Source organism: Gymnodraco acuticeps, unplaced genomic scaffold (genome assembly GCF_902827175.1).
Source record: "Gymnodraco acuticeps unplaced genomic scaffold, fGymAcu1.1, whole genome shotgun sequence".
Classification (NCBI taxonomy): Eukaryota; Metazoa; Chordata; class Actinopteri; order Perciformes; family Bathydraconidae; genus Gymnodraco; species Gymnodraco acuticeps.
The window spans coordinates 344,180-368,636 of record NW_022991588.1 but is presented as its reverse complement, the minus strand read 5'-3'; the positions used below and the strand labels follow the sequence as shown (position 1 = coordinate 368,636).

General features: G+C 40.0%; 1 protein-coding gene across 6 annotated transcripts in view; it reads left to right on the top strand.

The window, feature by feature from the left end:
* zgc:77784 (uncharacterized protein LOC402947 homolog) overlaps window positions 1-24,457 on the top strand; it is a 53,405-nt gene that overhangs the window by 8,547 nt on the left and 20,401 nt on the right. For 2 of the 6 annotated variants that reach the window (XM_034197906.1, XM_034197904.1), the window contains exons 2-8: window positions 2,217-2,543; window positions 14,510-14,667; window positions 17,480-17,600; window positions 18,269-18,407; window positions 19,681-19,808; window positions 20,386-20,397; window positions 22,786-22,910. In XM_034197906.1, the coding sequence (XP_034053797.1) occupies window positions 2,217-2,543; window positions 14,510-14,667; window positions 17,480-17,600; window positions 18,269-18,407; window positions 19,681-19,808; window positions 20,386-20,397; window positions 22,786-22,910 (1,010 nt within the window). Of the gene's footprint in view, window positions 1-2,216; window positions 2,544-14,509; window positions 14,668-15,441; window positions 15,531-16,402; window positions 16,422-17,479; window positions 17,601-18,268; window positions 18,408-19,680; window positions 19,809-20,385; window positions 20,398-22,785; window positions 22,911-24,457 lie in introns of those variants that run through there. The other 4 variants (XM_034197905.1, XM_034197907.1, XM_034197908.1 and 1 more) reach the window with 4 other exon arrangements.

Genomic DNA, 24,457 nt, shown 5'->3' with positions numbered 1-24,457 from the left:
ATTAAAACAAATATTCTTTAAAATAAGAGCTAACACATTAAAGTCCCCCTGAGAAATGAGTGTTCCCTCTTACATTCAATTACAGATTCACTGATAATTTGTTCAGGTAAACAATGGATGTGCAGTCAAAGGGGACAGTCGCTCATAGTGACAGATCCACAGAGGGGGTTCTCATTGCAGGACGTTCGATTCACTCAAATTCTCAGAGATTTATATTTTGTGTCAGCTTATTGTTTTTGGTTGAGACCATACAGTATAACCACTAACTTGTAAATATTGGTTTTACAGTTTTGTTTATCTACTTCCAAACTGCATAAAAACTGCTTCAAAAGGAAGATCTGTCTTTATATAGAAAAGTCATGTACAAAAGATCCTGTTTAAGATCTAGTTTTAATCAGCAAAAATGTGTTAGCCGACCAGTTTAAAGTTAAAGGGACATTCCAATAATTTGACACATGAACATCAATGTACCTGCTGTGAGAAATGCCCGACAACAACTGAACTGTCAAGGCTTGTGTGCCATTCAAATGACAGTAATATAAACAAAGCTATGAAGTTGCATTATCGGAAGTTTAGGATGCAGGGTTTGTTCTTCAACATCATTGCCCTTTTCAGTGTCAGAAAAACCATTTCTGCTGGAAGTAATCTGTTCAACTCTCTCGCAGTATTTGTGTTCTAGTTCTGATTGAGAGTAAGAGTGCAGAGTGATGTAACTGTAGTATATGAGCTGGGATTTGAACTACCTTTGCGTGCTTTAAAAACACGGTTCAACGCCAGGACATCACTCAGCCGGAGAGACGCTTCTTCAAAACACATTTTCTGCAGACAAACACAGTCAGATGTGGCAAGATGTCCATGTCACAGATATCATGCAGATGTGCAACATAATCTAAAGTAAAGTGCATTATAATATCTTAAAGGATTAGCTTACAGGCCATGAAATGCTTCACACTTGTTCTCTTTTTATAAACAAAGTGTGTGTTTTTGTTGGGACTGACTGGAGGTGCCATGGCACATTTTAATGGTGCGATTAGTATTCATCCACATCCTGCATTAGTGTTTTGAGCTGTCCTGCTTGGTGACCTCGGGGTGTTTTCGCTGAGAGAGCTCACATCGCTCTTTAGATGTTTACTTCAGGTTTGTGCCATGATGGCAACTCCTGCCCCGCGTGGATCAAATCATTTCATGAAAAGACGTAAATCTGCTTACAGCTGAAAAGTGAGGGTTTATCTTGATGCCTCAGATTTAAATATAATGTAGCGGATGCATGTGCGACAACATGTGTGTCATTAGGTTATTCCTGACTGCTCCTCTTCAATGATGAATAAGGATTTGTATGCAGTTCAGATTATGTGCTGAAAATAATGCATCAGACCGAGCGGCACAATTACTAGTGACACAGTGACCATTTTCTTTATTTTGTATTTTTCCAGAGTGAGAGACCATCTGTTCGTAAAAGCAGTGGCATTTTGAATTATTCATTTCTCTAACTGTAACACACTGTTAGAGACGTTTGGTCTTCCTCTAAAAGCTTACCTTATGATTTTAAGCAGTGTGCCTCAGTCAAGGAAAGATAGTAATGGATCCCTAGAGAGAAGAATATGGGATTTATCTATATCTCTCTGACTTGCTCTTTTTTTCAACACTTTCAATTCTTAAATGCATAGATCTGCTTGTCCTGCTCCCAGCTTTCCACCAACCATTCTTACCTCTGCAACAGTCCTGATTGACAGAGAGATAGTTAGACCATTACCATATCACATGGACGATTGAATCCTTTGCACAGGAGTTGTCTTCTGTGAAAATACTCCCTATATATACTGTATGTATATACTCTGTATGCTCTCTTACAGTGATATGGGGCTTCTGTGTTCTTCTATTCACAGAATATTGCAGAAACTAATAGTATCAATTTTAGTGAAGTGAAAGGCACAGGTTGTTGGTGGAAAGCGTGATTCAAACGGTTAAAATGTCAAAACGTCTTCCCTTGAATGAGAGTTGACCTTCAAAGAGAGATTACCCATGATTTGCTGCTTCGCTACACACATATTTATCCAACACACAACCACTGTCTCTGTCGAACAACCTCCAAAGAAAAATATTGTTGTTTTTTCAAATGCCTCTGCTGCTGTCTGTCCTGTTACTTACAGATGAGTGTTTTCATTAACGGTAGGTAGTCAGATAGATAACCTCTGCCCTAATCTCCTCCTCCACAGGGTCCCGGGCTCGGTTTGAAGACAGCGCACCTCGGATTGTGGAGGACCCCTCGGATTTGATCGTGTCCAAGGGGGAGCCTGCCACTCTCAACTGCAAGGCAGAGGGCAGACCCCTTCCCAGCATAGAATGGTATAAGGATGGCGAGCGTGTGGAAACGGACAAAGATGACCCCCGATCTCACCGCATGCTCCTGCCCAGCGGCTCCCTCTTCTTCTTGCGCATTGTGCACGGACGCCGGAGCAAACCAGACGAGGGCGCCTACACCTGTGTGGCCCGCAACTACCTGGGAGAAGCCATTAGTCGCAATGCTTCACTAGACGTTGCCAGTAAGGGTCTACATAATTGATCACAGTCCTAAAAGTGTGTGTGTGTGTGTGTGTGTGTGTGTGTGTGTGTGTGTGTGTGTGTGTGTGTGTGTGTGTGTGTGTGTTTCTAGCGTGTGGGCTCTGCAGATGCTTTGCGCAGTTGTGTCCCAGATCTTTTTGCAGCCGTCTGGCAGCTTTATGGAGGTCCACTGGAGGGTTTGCCGTGCCTAGGAAAAATGATATGAAACTACCAGACTGCAGGAACAAACACCCTGAACATGCTGGTGTGTTTGGAGATACATTTAGTGATGAGTTATAGTCTGTTGGTCTGTTCCTTATTTAATGTTACTGCTACATTGTACTTTTTATTTAGCCCTAAGGTGTGTATATCTGGCTCGAGAGGGGTCACAGTGAATTTAAACATGTTTTATTGTGTTTAACTAGCATGCCTATTGGAGAGAGTGAACCTCAGCCTAGGGCCATGGTGTATCGGAAAGTCGTTTGGTTCCACCTTTGTTGTGTTCATGTGAAATTTTAAAAACAAATCGTTATAATTATTGTGACACCACATGAATGCAGCAAAACAAGTCCAAGGACGCAATGCTACAAAAATGCTACAAAAACTAGAAAATGATTTGCTTTATGTTTCAGATCTGCTCCAACATGTAGTGGGTTCTTCCTCTGCCAATGCTATGCTTTGTCTGACAAACAAACAAACAAACAAAGTAATCCTTTCCAAATGACCTTGTTGGCAAGGTAACTACTAATCTAGCAAATCATTAACCTGTATAGGCAATACTATGACAGCTTTAGTTTATTGAGATTTTGGCTGACTTTGATTATATTCTGGTTTTAGAATATATACCGTTGTTGTAAATTACACTGTAAGTGAGGTTTTACTTTAGACTTTAAAGGAAATGTCATGTCATGTTTTTTTCCTGGGTGTCTTTCTCACAATTGTGTCCATAATAAGAATTGAACATGATGACAATACCTTAGGAACCAATGAGAAAAACTGGATAGGAATGGATGTGATACTGTTTCTTTACCAGTAGTAGTCAGGAAAGGTTTACTAATTGTCTAGGTATTGATGTTTGAATCAATGATTGATTAACCACTGAATTAATTTGCCACCTCTGGCTCTAACTCTGGCAAGATCAACATTAGTCTCAAGTGGGAGCTTATATCAAAACTAAGAACACTTCAGGTTATCAGAAAAAACATTACCTGAAATCGCTTGTCTTTATGTCATCTGTTATGCAGCTCGCTCCAACAGCTGCGGGGGACTTTTTTTCTGAGTTTTCTGTCGCTCCGTCTCAATGACATGTGTTTCAGATGATTCTATTAAACTCAAGTATTTTGGAAAGCTGTAGGAGGCTTGTTTTTCTTATTCTGATCAGCATATTTCTTGTCAGAGTCTCAGTTCTCCAAATATTCACAATAACAACATGTTAGAGGATAACACCTGAGTAATATCCAATGTTCCCCTTAAATTGTTCCTATCTGTCCAGGCTACAATTTTCATGTCTGGGTAATATATTTATGTACCCTAGTTAACTCTACAAATATTTTTTTTATAAAATACAATTATAAAAATAATATTAAATGTTTACAAAATGTAATAGGTAATGCCTTCAAATGTCTTATTTTGTCTGACCAACAGTGCAAAACCCAGGGCTGTTCAATAAACTGTCCTGTATGTCAAATAACAGCAGCAAATCATCACATGTTGGGAATTTGTGTTGTTTTTGCTTTACTGTGTCTACAGAAAATAAACAGTCAGGTTTAAGAGAAATGTAACACAACTGTTGTTGCTGACACGTGGCGACCTTTTCTAAGGCAAGCTAGATTATAATCACATCACCTGCAAGCCCTCTCTGTGGGCACCAACAACATCATGTGTGTGAGCATGCGTTTAAAGCTGGGTTTTCTTTGTGTTATCTGCTGCTGCTGAGTACAGCAGGGGAGTGTGAGTTTTCTCCTATCTTGCTGAAAGTGCACTGAAGTGAAGTGCTCTCTGTGTCTATTATTTTCCCTCCTCGGTTGAGGACACGTGCTATTGTCTTCCCTCCTAATTGTGCCAGTGTGGCTGGCCCTGGGCTGAACTGCAGCTTCTCTTTGGCATGAGGAAATGGATTAGTCACCGGGTTGATTAGTGGATGGAGCCTTACAGATTAGCAAGGTCGTACTGTCCTCGTTAAAAAACACAAAACAGCAATTTGAGCACAGTATTATCTTCCCTCTTATTGAGGCTTCCTTACTAGTGTGTGTAAGAGCTCATGGATGGCTGACCTCATCTGTAGCTCTCGCATCCAAAAATAGTACTACTATATATTTGGATTGATGAGCAGCTGAATCTAATGCAAATATCAAAGCAGGAATAATATGTGATGCATGTATTATATTATCGTTGATAATGAAATGATGCGTGTGCAGCTGGAGATAACGGCACAGTCATATTGGTAAAGGGCTGATTCACCTGCAGGCACTAAGTGACTAACAGTATTAACAAGTGCCTGCTTTTGCTCCTAATTTTGCAGCCTCCAGGCTAGAGAGGGCATATGCCAAAACAGCATGGTGGTGGTCTCAGACTCCCCCTCCCCTCTGTGTGAAGTTGTGCTGACTGTGGGCTGAATAGCAGAGGTGTGGACTCGAGTCACATGACTTGGACTCGAGTCAGACTCGAGTCACACATTTTATGACTTGAGACTCGACTTGACAACATCACAAAAGACTTGCGACTCGACTTGGACTTGAACACCAATGACTCGGGACTTGACTTGGACTTGAGCCTTCTGACTTGAGGTGACTTGATACTTTAATTCAGAGGTCTCCAACACGCCGATCGCGAGCTGCCGTTAGAAGAGCAGACTCCTACTCTTGCTGAGAATCCTTGCAGGCAGGGGCGGGTTTTTATTTAGCTGGGCCACCATGCGGCCAATCATATGCGAGGACACACTAGGATCATACCATTATGTGAAAGAAGGGTGGGGGGCACAGCATGTGTAGTGGTACAGGCCAGCTGCACAGAGCGACGGGGAGCCGGATTTAAATGCAAGCGCGTCGGAAAAAGTCAAGAAATGAGCGAAAACCGAAAAAAGAAGCAGCATCTGGCTGCTTTTCAATGATATTGGAGAAAGCAAAGCTGAGTGCAGGATTTGTCAAATGAAAATAACCTTCAGAGCAGGGTTTTTTTTTGGTAACCACTCAGGATGTATTGTCAGAGGTGGGAGAAGTTCAGACAATTAAAAAAGTTACAATCAGGGTTCCCACGGGGGCTTAACAAGTCTTAAAAAGTCTTAAATTTGATAATCAGAATTTAAGACCTTAAAACGGGCTTAAATATGATTCAGAAGGTCTTAAAAATTATCGGATTTGAAAGGTACTTCTATGTTGCGATAGCGTCTAAATGTGTTTTGGGGAAAATGTCCGGGCTGCAAAGTAACAAGTACGGTAATAGCCTTTCAGTTCCCCCCAACTATTTGTATTTAATTAAATCAACATGGAACCAGTAATCACTAACTTTGTTTCCCCCGGCCCCTTATTGGAGAACACCCAGCTAGTAACCTAGCAACCAAGCTTCAGCTCATGTAGCCTATCTTCGAATCTACTTACAAATAAATATGGGAAAGTGTCAGTTCAACCGTATTTGGTTGGAAAACATCTAATTTAGTGCTTGGTTGAAACCAGTGGAGGGGAACGTGTTTGAAGCCCGCTGCACCTTTTGCAAAATAAATTAGTGTTTGTTTTGCTAATGTAGCGTTAGCTATTGCAGCAGCTCCCGCAACAACACCGGGGGACCTCCGGGCGACGTTTGGATCTACGTCAACCCTAAAAGCGGAGGTGCTGTAGACGCTAAATACCGTAGCTAAACACCAATCATACAACAGCAACGATGAAATAGTGTAGCCAAGGCAGCAGAGTTCTGAATATAGCTCTTGTCACTCTCTCAGACAGACACACACACACACACACACACACACACACACACACACACACACACACACACACACACACACACACACACACACACACACACACACACACACACACACACTAGGGCTGCTCGATTATGGCAATAATCAAGATTATGTTGGTCAATAATTAATATCACGATTATTAAATATGATTATTCATTGACTTTGAAAACATCCATTTATTGAACTTTAAAACAAATAATAATTTGAACAGTATCTTTTTAACTGTTGATTACCCTGAACGTATAATTCAACTGAAAAACCAATACAAAAATTAATTAAATAAATGATACATTACTAAAAAAATAATTAGATCAAATATGTTGTAGTGCACTGTCACAATCTAGCAAAGCAAAATAATCGTTTTTTCAGATTATGTTGTTTTCGTAATTGTGGCAGGCCAAAATCGTAATTGCGATTAAAATATGATTAATTGCACAGCCCTAACACACACACACTCAAGCACACACAGACACACACACACGCATACACACTTTTTGTCTAACACGCTAACACAGTTCTGTACTGTTATGCTGTTATGTTCAGTCACTGTTCTTATGTTGAACATGAATACATTTACTTTGTAAGTGATTATGGGACGTATTTCTTCTTTATATACATTTTCCTTCATACTTTATTGCCGTGAAATAGGTCTTAAATTCTATTCAAAGTGGTCTTAAAAAGGTGTTAAAAAGTCTTAAATTTGAGTTGGCGAAACCTACAGGAACCCTGTACAATAAAAAGTCCTGCATTCAAAATGTTACAAGTAAAAGTAGAAAAGTATTAGCATCATAATATACTTAAAGTACCACCTGCAGAGGGATCTAGATGCAGGTGTTATTTTCCCCATAGAGACCGCCTCGCTGCACATTATCCCTTGCATAAAGATAGATTGTGGGTCCCTTACAACATGTTGTACACAGTGGAAATAAACATTCTGGTTACCTCAACATCAGGGATCTTATACATTAAACTCCTTCTGAATCAAACCGTCACGGTAGCCTTACCTTACTGATCCCTCTTAAATTAGAAAAACACACGTTACTTTACCAGCAGAGAGAAAATGGATTATTAAATTATTAATGTGACTAATAAAGAGCAGTTTGATTATTAAGTATTATTCTGTTGATCGATGTCATTACATTTGGTGAAAAACACATAATGACTTGTTTATGACTCGTTTTGTCAAAGTTTAGGACTTGACTTGACTTGAATTTGCCCATCCTGACTTGAGACAAAATAAAGACTTGAGACTTGACTCGGACTTGCAAAACAATGACTTGGTCCCACCTCTGGTGAATAGTGACCCAATTAGCTTTGGCAGGGAGGCGGGGGGAGTGCACAGTGGTAATTAGAGGCTGGTGGTCTTGTAGAAATGTGTGTGTTGGTGCTGGCTGTGTGTGAGGCAGCAGTCTGAGGGACAACAGGTGGGAGGGAGATAGCTTGAAACTCCCACTGAGCAGTAATTATTACCGATGCATCTGTCCTGCATCTGAGTGTGGAGCAGGATCGCTGACACTAACCTGGTTTTAACCACATTAATTACACATTAATTGTCATTGAATGATACATAATGCATTGTGCCGCATGACTAAGACTTTCTCTGCACTGCTCTCCTCTCGCTCCAGCCATTTAGGTCTTAGCCCCAAGATAACTTTTCTCTGAGCTGGCGTCTGCGAGTGTTGGCTGGCATTGCTTCCACAGAGATACATGGCTTTGCAAAGCTATGCAGAAAAGGGTGTTATGGGTAATCTCCCAAATCTCAACAACGCATAATGTGGGCTTGCATGTCAAGCAAACTTCGAGATTGGGTGATCCGACGTCAGGTTGAGATTTTTTTATTGACTTATTCTTGCAGGGTTTGAGCACATGTTTTAGCATAGCACTCACAAAAATAATATTGTGGCAGAGCAAAGACAACTAAATTCCTTTTTAATTAACTTAATATTGTTGCCCATGTTGTCATCATCCTGTCTATTTACATTGATACCTTACTGATGCTGTGTTTTGTTTACATTATAGCCTTGGCACATTTGATTCCCTGATTGCCTCTATATTAGGGCTGCACGATATTGGACATTGCGATTTCCCCCCCCTGCGATATATATTGCGATATGAGAAATTACAGGAATTGAAGAAAATACCTTTTTTTTTTTTCGAAAACCATCCTTTCTTGAACTTAAATGCTATACAATTGGTATTTTTTTAACTATATTTAACCGGATGAAGGATTTTAGTCACGGACGTCTGGATCGTAAGTTATCAGAGCAACAAGCTGAGCTAGCTCGGTTAGCAGCGCCGAACTGCTCTGGAGAAACACATGAAACTACTTTATTCAGTGTTTTTACCTTTAATCACCGGGTCCGTTTGCTTTGGAGATTTGATTGTGGTTTGCTGTGCATGCAGAGCCTGCATGTCACTCACTCAAGTACCCCTGACATGAGAGCCGCGCAAGTTTTCTTTTTGTAGCAAGCAGCAAAATAATTGTAACATGACGTGTTTGAGTTAATTTGCCTACTTAATATCGCAAGTCCTAAAAAAATAATAATAATGTATTGCGCATATCACAATTATCGTCACGACACGATATATCGTGCAGCCCTACTCTATATTCTCTCTACATTGTGGTTTACTTAACATGACACTGCTTGCTACTGCTCAACAACCTGTCCAAATGTGTGTATTTGCTCACATGCAGACTCGAGAAGCATAATTCCAGATTTAGCTGTTTGCTACAGGTATATTTATTTTTCATATAGCTTAAAAACAAATACAAACTGTACCCCCTTCATTGTAATAATGATCATTGGCTCTGTTGCTACAGACAGTGAATTAAAGAACAATGTGAAAAACTCTGAAGCTGTACAAACGCTTTGTGTTGAAGGAGGTGGAACTCAACCTTGTTTAACTTACAATGGTTTCTTGGTTTAGTTGCTGACAAAAACAACATATTTAAACAAAGATGTAACCTCTCTTTTTGATCAACTCCACATAAATAAACCTTTTCTCACACAGATGCTGAAAGTTCATAAAACAGCTACTTCACTTGATTGTTGGTGAGGCTGAGAACTTGGAAACTCATCCCTATAGGCTCTGTAACAGTTTTGCATTTTTGCTCACTCAAGTCCATGCTCCTATCCCTCTGTATTAGAAGGCAGTTATATGATCCTATTACCAACTCAAGGTGTGAGACGTTTAGTTCACAGAATCATTTATTTGCCACACATTCTGAGAAAAGGGGAACACCGTATAATGCTAACTCTCGCAGCCACAGTTTTGGTAAAATAAATCATTAGAAGGTGGAATAATAGATTTGCATATCAATGAATGAAAAAGCTGAGACAAACGCTGACTTCAAAACATTAAAAGGATTCAAGAATGAAAACGGATGTATTTGCTCTGTACAGTCAGTCTCTTTTTCTTCACAGTCGAGTTGATGCTTTTTATGCTCAAATGCACTTGTGCACCCAGAGGTCCACAAGTGATGTTTTTTGTATATCTGCTGTTGCTCCCTTTTTAGCGTACCTTGTAGCGAGGAGTTCGCTTAACTCTGAAATGCCAGCAGCCGTCAGTGTTCTATTTTTTCCTTCCATGTTAAGAGTGAGCTTACAGTGCTCGGCTGACTTGCATGGCGGTTTGAAAAAAGCCAGAATAACTAAGCAGAAACTGTGTTTTTTGGCTTTAAAATTAAACTAAGGCGGTAAAAATACTATGGTGTCTATTTCTATATCATGCATTTGAATGTCTGCGTGTATCAGCAAGTAGACAGTCACATGGTGCGGCAGGATTAGAACAAAGTAGGACAAATAAAAAATAAAACTTGCTTAAAAGGCTTTAGAGCCAGATGTTCCTCCTACTCTTGATGAGGGATTACGAACGAATCAAAGTTGTGGTTGCAGCTTGTTTCTTGGCTTCCACGGCTCTTCGTTCTCTTTTCACTGGGGATATCAGATACATATCATCCCTTATGGATATGGTTTATGTGTGTAGCTTATAATTAATTTGTACTTCCATACAAGAAACATTTTCATATCACCTTTGCTTTGGTTTCTATGAGCGACACAACGCTTCACGAATAGCCTTGAGTTTCATAAAGAGTATTTGCAGAGGAGTCTCTTTTCATCCTCCATCAACACAGTGAGACAATGGATGGATTAAAGCAATCTCTCTTCTCTGTAGGCAAAGCCACCATTAGCTGTGACAGGGCAGTATCATGACAATGGGATTAGTCCACCTCCCTAATGGGTTTATTGCTCTCTGAAATAAAAGAACAATAGGAGCCAGGCAGCGGGTCCTGTCGGTAATCTGTACCTCCGCTGTCCTCTAACCTCCCTGTCCACCCTCCTACCTGTCAGCCGTGAAAACACACAGCTCTGGAGCCGCTCATCTGTCCGGCCCACGTCTGCTGCCCTGTCTGCGACTCACACTCACTGTCACCTCGTGTTTAGTACAAAAGCATTTTTTTCCCCTTGTCCTGTCCGTCACACTCATCCATCATGTGTCTCTTGCTTGGTACGTAAATGTTTTCTGAACTTTTAAGTAATTTGCTCGTTGCTGCTTGATTTGAGTCCATATGAACTGAAATGCAATAATATAGAGTACATTAATAAGTGGATGCAATACAAATCACAACTGACATACATCATTTTTTATTGTGATTAATCTATCTTTATCCTTTGTTCATTTTTCCAAAACAACTAGCAGATGGCCTTTCTGCAGTCCTACAGCTCCTCTCTGCTGAACCCTACATTATACGGATCATTATAGATGACACTTAAAATCAAGCGATGAATATTCTCGTGCAGATTAAATCTCCTAATCTGTATATCCCTGAAATATAAAAGTTATGAAAATGGATAGGCACTCTCGTAATAGCGCCTGGAGAAATAATGATGAAATCGCTGGGAGTCCTGCTTTGCCTTTATTAAAGCTCAGGGGATGTGCTGTGTGGAGTGAGGATTTGCCTCTGAAGGGTCAACCCTCAGCTGCCCTGCAGTATCCGACTGAGCCCAGCGTGGACCGAGGGAAGCGAGAACGCAGGGCCTAGTTTAGGAGATTATTCGGAAGACCTATTCGTATTATGTCCGATAAAGTTAAGTTAGGGACACAGTAACCTGGAGGGAGGGTTCATCTTTGTGTTTCTGTGATGATCATCATCACACAAACATCCGTGAGGAACTGTTTGCCGTGGCAGGCTTTTAAGATGAAGCAAGGAAGGATCACATTAACTTGAACACAGCTTCAAAGAACATTTTGGAGCACAGTGTTTGGGGTGGCGTGTGATGTTAGGAATATATTCTGGTCTCTGGCATGTGTTTCAAACCCTCAAAAGTCCCACTTTCTCATGTCGGTTCCCGCAGACTCTTGAGTTTCAAATTCTAAAGATGTGTGCGAGCATCTGCGTTCCTGTCTGTGAGTGTGCAGTTCAGGGATTAGCTCCCTACCCATAACTTTTTCACTTCAGTCACCATGGCAGTGAAACAGAGGTCTCTGTGCACACATTTAACCAGGCCTTACAGACGGAGGTCTAAGAATAATGCCGTGCTTTCAATTAGCCCCTCAGCTCTGCACAGCATTTGAAACAGGCAGCCAAGTGAACGGGGTCATGGTCATTTGGTGAAAAGACATACAGTATGGGAGGAGAGTCAGTGACTTTACTGGTTTTAGTGCACCCATGCTTTTGTTATAACTCTGCAAAGGCTCCACCGTCCATGTTTGTGAGGGTCTTTTGGGTGTTTTACTTCTCCCTGCAGATGTCCATGATAGTATGGCTGAAAGCTCCCTGTTGAGATAAAGTGTCTCTTCTGTAGTCACCTGCATAGCGCTGTACTTGTACCAGTGTTTGACTATGAATAATAATTAACACATCACTGATAAGACATTTAATATAAGAGGTTAGAAGTTCACAGCATAGTTTTTCTTTTGTGAAGACTTCTCACTGTCCTTATCCTAAATGTCATGGCATTAAAAGTCCCACTTGGTGAAGAAAGTAAACTTTCACTCATTTCCATAAAGTTCAGTTTAAGAAGGCAGGTACGTGTAATTGATTAATTCATGCCACGTATCAAGTTGAAGAAAAGGGCATATAGTGTAGCTACGGGTTGACTTATGTCCACTAAATATCTGACAGAAAACTGTCAGACGCTAGTTTTGAGAAGTCGTAGAAGTTTATTCCTAACAATTAAGGTCGTCAAACATAGAGGGAGGAATGATTTTCTCTCTTTGAACAGCTGTGAGTCCTTTTAAATTAGATTTCCTTCAAACCCAGTGCATCTGAATATTGATGCTATGTTAAAAGCCATGGCTGCCATGTTGACACAGACCTGTCGGGCGTACTGATGGATAATTAATGTGCCATGGATTTAATTATGTACTTAGAATGATCTAAGTGCTTGGTTTAGGTGATTTAGATCATCCTCCTGACTAAAGACTGAGATTACACCGATGTATTGTTCACTAGTTCCAGTTGATAAGCCTGTTTTTGTTCTGACATGGCTGACACGGCAAGGGTGTATATATAAAACATGTACATGGTTATTGTGTACATAATTTAATGCTAGAAATGTGCCGCGGTCTCAAGTCCCACTGGATTTTGTTGGCTCTTGGGCTTAATCTCTGGATTTTATTAATGTATGTGATGAAAATGTAAGTGTTTTTTTTAAACAGTTGGTTTATTTAAGATATCTTTTTTTTCAAATCCTCCCTCTCCATGCCAAACGCCCTCAACATGTCTTCTGACTCAACTTCATGCACATCCCAACAGCATCACAATGGTCAGAGTTATGCATTAGTGTCCACTTCAGTGACACAAGAGAAAATATTTTGAGGAAAAATTATATTAGATGCGTTTAACAAACATATATCAAGTTTGGCTAATATTAACTTCTCCAAACCAAATGCAGACCCACTATCATTACTTTAAACTGTGACATTGTAGCACCCTAGTTACCTTGTCTTTTGTAGATAATGCCATGTTTAGGTAGTGAACTATCTTTGCAGTGTGTGAAGGTTACACACTTTTTACCACCCCACAAACTCCTGACTTTGACAGGCTGTCATGCCTGATTACTGTTGGTGAGCTATGAATGGTTAATTGCTTTCTGGGGTGGGTTTTTAGTGATCGATGAATAGAAGATCAATGGGTTGTAGATTGACAGAAGAGCAGATATCTTTCATCTTTGAATCTGTGAAGGGTTGCTAAAATATTCATGAAGGTGTAAAAGGAGATTGCATTGATTGATTATGCAGAAATAATACTCTTTGGTTAGGAAAAAGGCTGTATGCTGTAGATACAGGATGTGGTCCAACGTGAAGAGTGTGTGTGTTTGAAATATGTGAGCCTGTCAACATTCGAGTATGAGTCTCCATTGTACTGGAGGTCTCATGAGAAGGATCCAGTTCACAGTTCACTCTGAGGCTTTCATCTGTCAGTCACCACCGAAGATTAGAAGATATCAAAGGTAGTCTTCTCATCCTGTCGTTATCCACGGGGGTGACGTGATGATAGATTTACAGTTCAGGGCTGATTTGTAAGATAGTGTTTCGAATCAGAGACACAATCCCTTCATTAATGCAGAGGCCATTTTTTTCTCCCTCACACATGGGCTAAATTATGAATGCGCTGTTATTTGTTTACTCCATGTTGGACTGAGAGATGTGCATTATTCATCTCCTCTGACAGGGGAGACAGCAGAGTAGGACACAGAAAACATTAAAACAGCGCAGCCTAACAAGGACGTTGACAGGGATTTGAGCAGTCATGCAAATGCCAACATAATAATTGACTTTCCCTCAATAAGCTTTTTTTCACCCTTTGCAAGAATGTGGTTCACTCAGGAGAACAAGTAGAAAAGATTTCCATGCCGAAATGGTGTTTCTTTTGAGGATAGTGGTCCTGTGTCTGTGCTGCAGCTCACCGATCTGTGGGTTTGATTTACAGTCTTTGTTTTCAGTACATCAAAGGACCAGGGCTTCAGAAGCTAATTAGATTTCTTTGTGTTTTCTTCTCAGTCCTGAGAGATGATTTCCGGCAGGCCCCGAGCGATGTGGTGGTGGCTGCTGGAGAGCCTGCAGTGTTGGAGTGTGTGCCTCCACGTGGTCACCCCGAGCCCACTGTGGCTTGGAAACGCAACAACGTCCGAGTCAGCCCCAAGGATGACCGCATCTCGGTGAGTTTAACATATACAATGAGGAAAGGAACAGCTCCCATTTCAAAATACACCGTTTTAACTCCCCATGTTGTTCAACCAAGCATCAGTCACATTTCAATACAAACATTGCACACATTTTAACCATATTTCCAGAATACCTGAAACAGAGTCTCACTAGAGAAAATGTGTATAAACCCACAGCTGAAAATTAATGATGAACTGATTTACAGTGCTGTAAAGTAACCTTTACTCAAGCACTGTACTTAAGTACAATTTTGAGATACATGTACTGTACTTTACTTGAATATTTCAATTGTTTCTTCTACTCCACGACAATTTAGTGGTAAATCTTGTGATTTTACTCCACTACATTTATTTCACATCTTTAGATGTATCTAATCAAATAAGACTGTAGCTACACCTGGATTAAATTCACAAACTACTAGGGGTGTAACGGTATCCGTATTCGTCCCGTACCGTCACGGTTCGGACGTCACGGTTCGGCACACGCAGTCACACGACGAATACGCCTTTTTTTTATGAGTGGGAAAAAAGTGTCATTCAGGGCAGTATCCACTACACTATATATAATCCAGGGGGCGGTATTGCGCCTAAAAGCTGTTTGCCAGCCGCCCTTAAACAACAAATGAAGAACAAGAAGAAAACACAACAACAAAACGAACAAAATACAAGAAGAAGAAAAGTTAGTATGGCGATTTCAGATAACACACAGGAGCTAGAACCCACCTGCTTCTTTTAAATCAGCTGTGTGGGAACATTTCGGGTTCCCTGTGGACTACAATAACGATGGAGTGTACGAGTGGTGGATCGGACGAGGACGGTGTGTCGGCGTTGTTCTACAGTGGTGCGGTATGCTAATGGTAACACAAGCCAACATGCTAAATCATATCAGAAGGCATGGCCCAGATTTGCCAATCACCGGAGCCCGGCAAAAGACAACAGCAGTTCAACAGCTGATCCCCGCTGTTTTTAAGAAGCCAAGAGACATGAAAGCCGAGAGACCAAAATAAATAACGGAAGCTTTTGGCATATGTTTTTCAACGACTTTGCGCTCTTGAAACACTTTCTTATTATTTATGATGTCATATTTTCAAGACATTCTTTTTAGCTTTACAGCTTGATGAAACCTTTTTGTTTGACATCAGCCATTATAGATAATATGGCCATCTGAGTGTACTGTGTATGGTTTGTTTTTAACTGTTTAATACAGTTAATTATTCAAAAAAGAGTTCTTTATTTTTAAACTGAAACTTGCACTACTGTTCAATCATAAATAACAACAAACCTGGAATTATGCATTTGGGACTTTTTTTTGCTTTTTCTTGTTGTACCGAACCGTGACCTCCAAACCGAGGTACGAACCGAACCGTGACTTCTGTGAACCGTTACACCCCTACAAACTACCCTTCAGTAACTATCTGCACCTTTACCAGCTTTGATAACACTTTAATGCATCAATAATTATAATAAATGTAATATTCTGAAATAGACCGATCTGCATAATGAGTACTTTTACTTTTGGTACTTTAAGTATATTTTGATGCTAATACTTTTGTACCTTTACTAGAGTAACATTTTGAATGCAGAATTTTTACTTGTAAGTAGGAGGTGTGTGGCGCAGTGGAATGGTGCGCTGGTGTTCGGATCAGGGGGTCACAGGTTCAAACCCCACTGCAGTCAGCATGTCGTTGTGTCCCTGGGCAAGACACTTCATCCCAGATTTCTCCTGTGGGGATTGTCCACAGTATTGAGTATGTAAGTCGCTTTGGATAAAAGCGTCTAACAAGTAACATGTAATGTGATGTAAAAGTATTCCTGCCCTACTTCTACTTTTGCTTAAGTACAAGATATGAGTACTTCTCCCACCCCTGCCAATTTACTTTTTAATTCTGTTAAAGTAAACTTCTTCACATGCACGTGTTAGATTTACCTTTCAATGTGTCTAGGAGCTAATGGCCTAGACATAGACACAGTAGACCCGATTATTTTGTTCTTATGTAGGAAACCTATAGAATATCACTATCCTTATCTTTAGGGGGGTGCATAAAGATGCAGCAAATGAAAGGCGTTGAGCTTCTTTGCTCAGCGCTTCTTTACAAACCCACCATCATTCTGCATTCATGGAGAAAGTCAGAGATACTCATTTACACTGACTTGAATACTTTCAATAGAACATTATGCAATGCAGACACCTTGGTTTTCTATTCACTGGAAAGTATCTCGGGTTTTGTTGTCACTTTTGTTCTCTCTCCTCATGTGTGAAATCAACAGCTGGACACCATCTCCGGGGGATTTGAAAGGCGTTTATAATTTCTTGATGAAGCTGATGAAGGACAGTGCTTGCATTAGTAAAAGAATGGTGTTTTATTCGGGCTCTTCACTTAAAAAGTCACAATACTGCACCACAATATAGAATGTCTTAATTAAAAGCAAAAGTCCAGCATCGAAAATGCTCGACATTTATGTATGATAATTGATGTAAATTCTCATATTTATGTATGTCTTACATCAATATGTTGTTAAAGAATCAAAAGTAAAAGACAAATGGCCTGGTGCTGAGTGTGACAGTATTAAACAATATAAGAAAAAGGTTATTATTGTTAGTGATTTTCTTCAAGTGATGAGTGTAAATACTTTGTTTCATCAGATACTATACAGAAGTATACCAGAATGACTTGTATAGTACTTCAAATATAAAGGATGAATTATTGTTTTTTCCATTGAAGGCTGTTTAATGGATGTAATGGATGTCTTTACTCGGGACACTTTCCAGACTAATCTCTGAAACTGTCACTGTGCTCTTTTCCAGATGCGTGGGGGCAAACTGATGATCTCTCACACCAGGAAGAGCGATGCTGGCATGTACGTCTGCGTGGGCACCAACATGGTGGGAGAGAGGGACAGCGATCCTGCAGAGCTGGTGGTGTATGGTGAGCAATTGTTTGTGTAGCAGCATAATGTCCTTTAACCTGTGTGCATCATTGGCTTTAAAAAGTTGCTCCGATGTTTATAAATGTCTACGTCAAAAACTGCCATAAAAGAGGTTATATTCATATGTTCTCCCACTTTTAGAGTTCAATCTTCATATTCAGTCGTGATCACAAGAAAAAAAGATTCATTTCTTTTCTAAATGTTAACCCTTTTAATGACCGTTTGTTCACATAATTCCACTTTTTAAAATGTCCATGAAAATCAAAAAGTTCATTTTTGAGTGCAGGAAATCAGGACAATAGAATGCATTTGCCCCATACTGCAATCATAAGCAAAATGGCTCAATCTGGCAGAAAATAGTGAAAGAAATTATAAGGGCTCTAGATTTGAAGCCAGATAAAATAGAAAGTATGATTGAAAGCTTTAATGGCTCTGGAATCGAAAGTGTTTTTTTTAATGGGTTTCAAAGTGTCTAACAGTTCATACCGTTTATAATAGATGTTCTCGTTTATAATAGGAACTGAGGTTGGAATACTAACATTTGAATGAAAACAAGCTCAGTACTGTAGCTTGCCAAAATGATGAAAATGGAAACACAGAAATGTTCCCTAGTGAGGCACAGTGTGTAAGAAATAGACACATTTTGTACACTTCCTGTCTCCTGCAGAGCGTCCTGTGTTGGTCCGGAGGCCGGTGAACCAGGTGGTCATGGAGGAAGAGACGGTCGACTTCCTGTGTGAGGTGCATGGGGATCCCCCCCCCACTGTCCGATGGCGGCGAGAGGAAGGAGAGCTTCCCCGCGGGAGGTGAGAGTGACTGACATGAGCACGGACCAATGGAGAGTCAGACTGCTGATGATCATCTGTACAGCTTCCTTTGAGGCTGAATAAGAAATACAGTTCATCAGAGGCGCGTCGGGCACTGGATTACTAACTCATGTGACCCAGAAATCCTAATAACTGTTCATTCATTTACGTCTTCCCATAAGCCTGCTAATATAAATTCATAAATGGAAGAGACCAAAGAGGATTCATTAGTTGAGGGAATCATCCTGTGACCAGTTACACCCTTTTTTCCATTTAAACTCAAATTAATGTTTATTTAGCTAAGCCTATTAAATAATTACATTTTATACTCATATAATGAAACTTAAATAATACATACATTTAACAAATGACCTATAAAGTTCAACCAACACTATGTTGAGCGGAGGTTATACAATACAGGTTTTCTATATTCTATTTCATTTATGAATACAAATTATGTTTATATATGTCCTCCCTGCAGCGCCGCTCTGCAACAGCTGTTGAGTGGATTGTCCCATTATGGTGCTGACATTGATGTGGGAGTTAATGCCATAAAGAATAATGAAATGATAATTAAACGTCAAGAAGGTTAAAATGCTGAGATAACTGCCTCATGTGCAGACATTAGGGTTAATTGGTCTACTTTGAAAATAGGTAATTGTGATGCTAACATATTCAATGAATGGTTGTTTCTCATGTTTCTAAAAAGCTGTATTATAATCAGTCTCACACCTATTTTGTTATCTTGTATCTGGTATTTCTTTTGTTTTGCTTCTATATTTTATTAAATGAAGAAATTCATATTGTTTTGTTCGACATACCCCTTTCAATGACTACCACAACTGAATAAGCTTTCTTTACTGTGGATGTATTTGGTGTTTTGAATAACTCTGCAAAATCCATCGAAACGGTATAACTAATGTACTGTTAAGAAATGATATGCTGTTTTTCCTAGAATCTATTGAAAATCCGTCAATGGGTTAAACCAATCTTACTTGTTTCTAATTGATTTTCAACTGTTCCAAGAATTTTCCAGGAACCTGTGACATTATCTGAGGCAGATAAGGCGTATTGTTCCAGTTCCTTTCAAGATAATACAACTTCATTTTGAAAAAAAACCATAGCATCATGTTGATTGACACGAAATAAATGACACTATCTCATGCTACTGGCATATATTTTCTTTGCTTTTTTTTAAGATAAGCATGGTAATTTTCTTTGTGCAATGCTTCTCTGTTAGATCTTTCATTATCTCTCATTTTCTCATTCCCAGGTTTGAAATCCGCAACGGCAACGGTCTCCGTTTGTTCCGCGTGAAAGAGGAGGATGAAGGGACGTATACCTGCACATCTGAGAACAGTGTGGGGAAGACGGAGGCCTCGGCCATGTTGCAGATCCACGGTAAGCAACACATCATGCATATTGTATATGCGCGCACATGCATGCATGGTAAAAAAGCTCATGTTCAGGCTTACAGGCACACAGCAAAAGCATCATAAAAAAACAGGTTACCATTTCCTGTTCAATGCCCTCTGTTTTTATATCACTGTATCTTTGAGTCCCTGTCCAGCGGTGATGCCATGAGCTTATGCTAAACCGTATGGATTACGCCATTTGACAGATGTTTGGTAGATGTGTGCTTTAACTCACTGCCAGAGAGCAGTCCCTGTATTAATAAGACATGACTCCCTCCCTCTCTCCCTTCCTGTCTCTTTATCTCCGTCCTCTCGCTTCCTCGCTCTCTACGTGTCCCTTTTCTTTTTCTCTGTGTGTCCTGGTTTCTCAATAGTCTCAGTCGACTTCATCCACTAATGCTTTTATCAGTGAAAATGAAATCCAAACCGGGCAGTTTTCCATTCTCTCTTTTATTTTCTCTTTCTATGCTACCACCGGTTTTGTTTTGTCGCTCAGTGTTTCATCCATCTCATTATTTTTCCATCTCTCTCCATCACGTTTTCAAACCCTATCATCATTCCAGTCGGCCCACTCCGTAAATTCACTTTCCATTTAATTATTCTCTAAAGAAAGGCATTTGTTTTAAATCAAGAATCAATGTGTAATGGTGTAAATAAGTTCCTCCATTAGGCATTGAATTGTGAACAACATGCCTGTTGCTGCAGTCAGGCATTAAGTAAGCCAGTGACTTCATGTACAACAGATTAAGGACTGAGACAAACATCTGCTGTGTGGAGAGGAGTGTCCGTGAAAGTGAGATGCTGTATAAATCCTCTCTCAATTGCAGCTTCAGAAGTTCAAAAATACAACTGAAAGGTTTTTGATTACAACTGAGTAGAAGTTGTTACTTACAAATGAGGACATGATTTGAATTTAGTTTTTTTTCCAGACCAAAATATAACTGTTGTTGCTTTATTACTATTAATCATTCTGGGTGGATCCATATTCGTCATTTCACAATCTCAATGATAAGACAGAGTTATTATTAAATGGGCCCTCCAGCTCTTCCATAACATCAGGGGACACATAAGAGAATACAAATATGATAAGAAAGCATCAAAGGAAGAGATAACCTTATTTTTAGTCTCTTATGTAACTCTGTAGGATTTCTTTTTGTAACATCCTTGTCTGTGTCTCAAATGTCTGATACACATTTGTAAACGCAAGCTTGACCCAAAACAACCTGATGAAATCTCTTTGACAACATTATTTTTTTTTTCTCCGGCTTGACAGAAGCTGCTCCAGAGCTGCAGAAGAAATGTATATTCCTCATAGCTATACTAACTATGATATAGAATTTGTGATGTGTCCCTTTTTAAGTAGTATTACTATTATTAGTATTATTGCTTTTATCAGTATTAGTAATTATCTTAGCATCTCTTGTGCTGATTTTGCATTATGTTATGTACTCCTCAAGAAAAAACTAATAAGCATGAGGTTCATGACTCATGTAACATGTTTGTGGAAAGGTTTCTTCAATGACATGCCAAGACATGTTATAATCAGGGTAAATCCAAGCTAACCTACAAAACAAAAGGGGTGAACAAAAATACGACTGTAACTGTTGTGTTAAGAACACTGTAAAAAAAGTATTTCTTGTCTAATGGAAAGACTTGATACTCTGCACTTATATTGAAAAAAACATGTGCCTACAATATAATGAAGTAGGCATCGACAAAAAAAGAAGTCGGAAAAAAAGAGGCAAAGATCCAATATTGTGCATCCCCCCATGTTACCATAAGTGTATGACACTAACACGTCAGATTTGTTTAAAGACATTGGAGCATCTCAAGAATAAAATCAGTAAACACGTTGATGAAAGTGTGAAATGATTTCTGTGTTTGTGAACATGCTCTCTGTGAGAACATTATGAGACAGCACAGATGAGTCAGATGGGTATCGTGCCAAATATGTGTTTGCATGCTCTCTTACGTGTGTGTGCCTTGGCATATGCGCTGTGCAGAGATGTGTAGAAAGGATGAATCCAGACTGGAGAAGCTTCTCATCTGACAGGAAGCGTGAGCCAATTATTCAGCCGGGAGGTAGAAGGCAGTGGTCAGTGTAAATCCACAGAGGATCTGATGATGTGGCGAACCCAATGATCCGACCCAAACTATAAAATGGCAGCTCTGCCCAGACCTTTCCAAAAATAACTGAGCAAATGTCATCTGAACACCTCTGCCGAGCGCTGCGATGATTTGTTATTTTCAGAGGACACCAAGGTGATGTCTCTCATTAAAGATGAGAGGGCGATGACAGTGCCGTGATAGATCAAAACGCTCAGAAGGTTAAAGAGGCAACTCTCTGCTTGTTTAGAGCGATAGAGTGCCTTATCGATACTAGTTTTCCTCCACTGCAATTATTTCACAGCTATTGTCAGCCATATTATAATTGTTATATTATTATTTTACATAAAAACATAAATCAAGAGTTTTAAAATCCAATGCTTGTTTATAGATTTTACCAGTAATTCCCAACGGTTGGTCATGAGTCATAACCCCCCTACATAAAAGCAGCGTTAGATTAGAAACTTTACATTTCCAAAAGAAGCAAAACTGTTACATAATTCACCAAGATTAGTGACATATCCAGAAATGATTGCTGGTTGTTGATTTATTTATGTCTTTAATTATCTCACAATCAATCAGATTTATCTTGTGACCCTTTAGAGCCACCTGACCAATAGGTTGGGAACCATTACTGCATATACATTTGTCAAATCCACCTTATCCAGCTACAATGGTAAAATGCTATTGGCTCACTCATCATTATTCAGTATTATGAATGTGAAATGAATACTTCTTCCACCAGTTGTTAACATCAAGTGTAGATTCCCAAATGGAAAATGAGACCAGGGCAGCAGTTTGAGAAGTTTTCATGCTGAAATAAGGCGTTTGGTGGTCACACTCTCTCTCTCCTCCAGTACCACCTCAGATTGAGTCAAAGCCAAGAGACCAGATTGCCAGCCAGGGCCGGAGCGTCACCTTCGAATGTGGCACAACAGGAAACCCTCCACCTGCAATCTTCTGGCAGAAAGAGGGCAGCCAGGTAAGAGAAGGGAACAGAGGATCCTTTGAATATTGCAGATATTCACTCTCAGTACATTCATTTCCTGTTGACAAATCAATGAAGGACTACACACACCAGGTTGTTACAGTCGTTTGGGGATTTTTGTAAAACTCACTCATACTGAATTGTTTAGCATTAATTCATTGTTTAAAAAGTGAGAAAAGACTTACCGATCTAATCATAGTTTTTCTGACACTTTTTTTAGGTTGTTCACACTTTTTTCTAAGAGAAACAGGCGATATACAAACAGGAGATTGCTTCACATTTGGCTCAGAGATATGACTAGAGACAAAGTGTTGGAAGGCATTGTGCTATCGCGTTGGCGAGAAATTCTTTCTCTTGCGAGAAACCGAAGTTTGAGAGAGTAATGACGAGGAGTTGATGAAGTAGAAATGAAGGAGGAATAGGTGGCAGGAAGTACACCAGGTGCGTTTAGCGAAGCGCTTCTTGAGGGCAAACACTGTCCTCCTTCTAGATTGTACCCAACTATAAATACCCTGTTGCTCAACAGCAGCTGAGATCAGAGACTTTGAAGCAGCTTCAGGTGTTTTCAGAAGCTTGTTTCAGATTTGAAGTATACCCAGTACCACCCGTCTGCAGGAAGGCCGAGGAATGGTTTTGCTGATTGTAGATCTTGTTGCTGCATTTGGGGGGATTATCTTTAGCCCTATAACCTTAGTCCCTCCACCAAAGTCTAAGCCTCTTAGAGGAATGAAATGGATGGCTGACTGGATTGAAGTGCATCCCTCCCCCTTGTTCTCATACGTCTCACTTATAGAAAACACAGAATGGGACAGCGTTTAATTCTCTGATACAATACGATATACTTTATTGTCCCCGTAAGGTCATTTGTTCTGGACTCCGTCCTGCAGTTCCGCATACATGTACATATACAAACATAGTGGACATTAAGAGACATACACATATCATCAGTCATACACCATTTGAAGAAACACAATACACAGACGCACATACTGACAATGGCGACCTATTGCACTACCCTCATGGCCAACATTTAAAAAGTACATTTCATTACATTTGACTACATTTAATTTCATGTGAATGTTAAGAAGCTTAATCGACATAGGTAGGAATGAGTGCTTATAGCGGTTCAGTCAGCACAATTTTGTTTGCCTGTCTGATAATGGAGACTACTCGTATATGTTTTGGAGAGATGGGTGTTTTTTAACCCCCTTAATTTTCATAGCAGTCTGTACCAGGCGAGCGATCTGTGACTTTGACTGCACTGTCAAGTTACCATACCAGGCAGTAATACCATACCTAATGATGCTCTCCAACACTGCATGATAGAACAGTAACATGAACTTCTGGTTGACTCCGAAAGCCCGGAGTCGACGCAGAAAGTACAATCGCTGTTGAAGTCTAGAGCACAGACCTTGAACATGCGCCTTCCAGCTGAGGGCATTATCTAGTTAGTGGGCATTATCCCCAAAACACCAAAAAAAACATCTCTTACAGTTTTAGCCCATGCTAGCTGGGATGTTGGTCTGTCACCCCACCCCAGC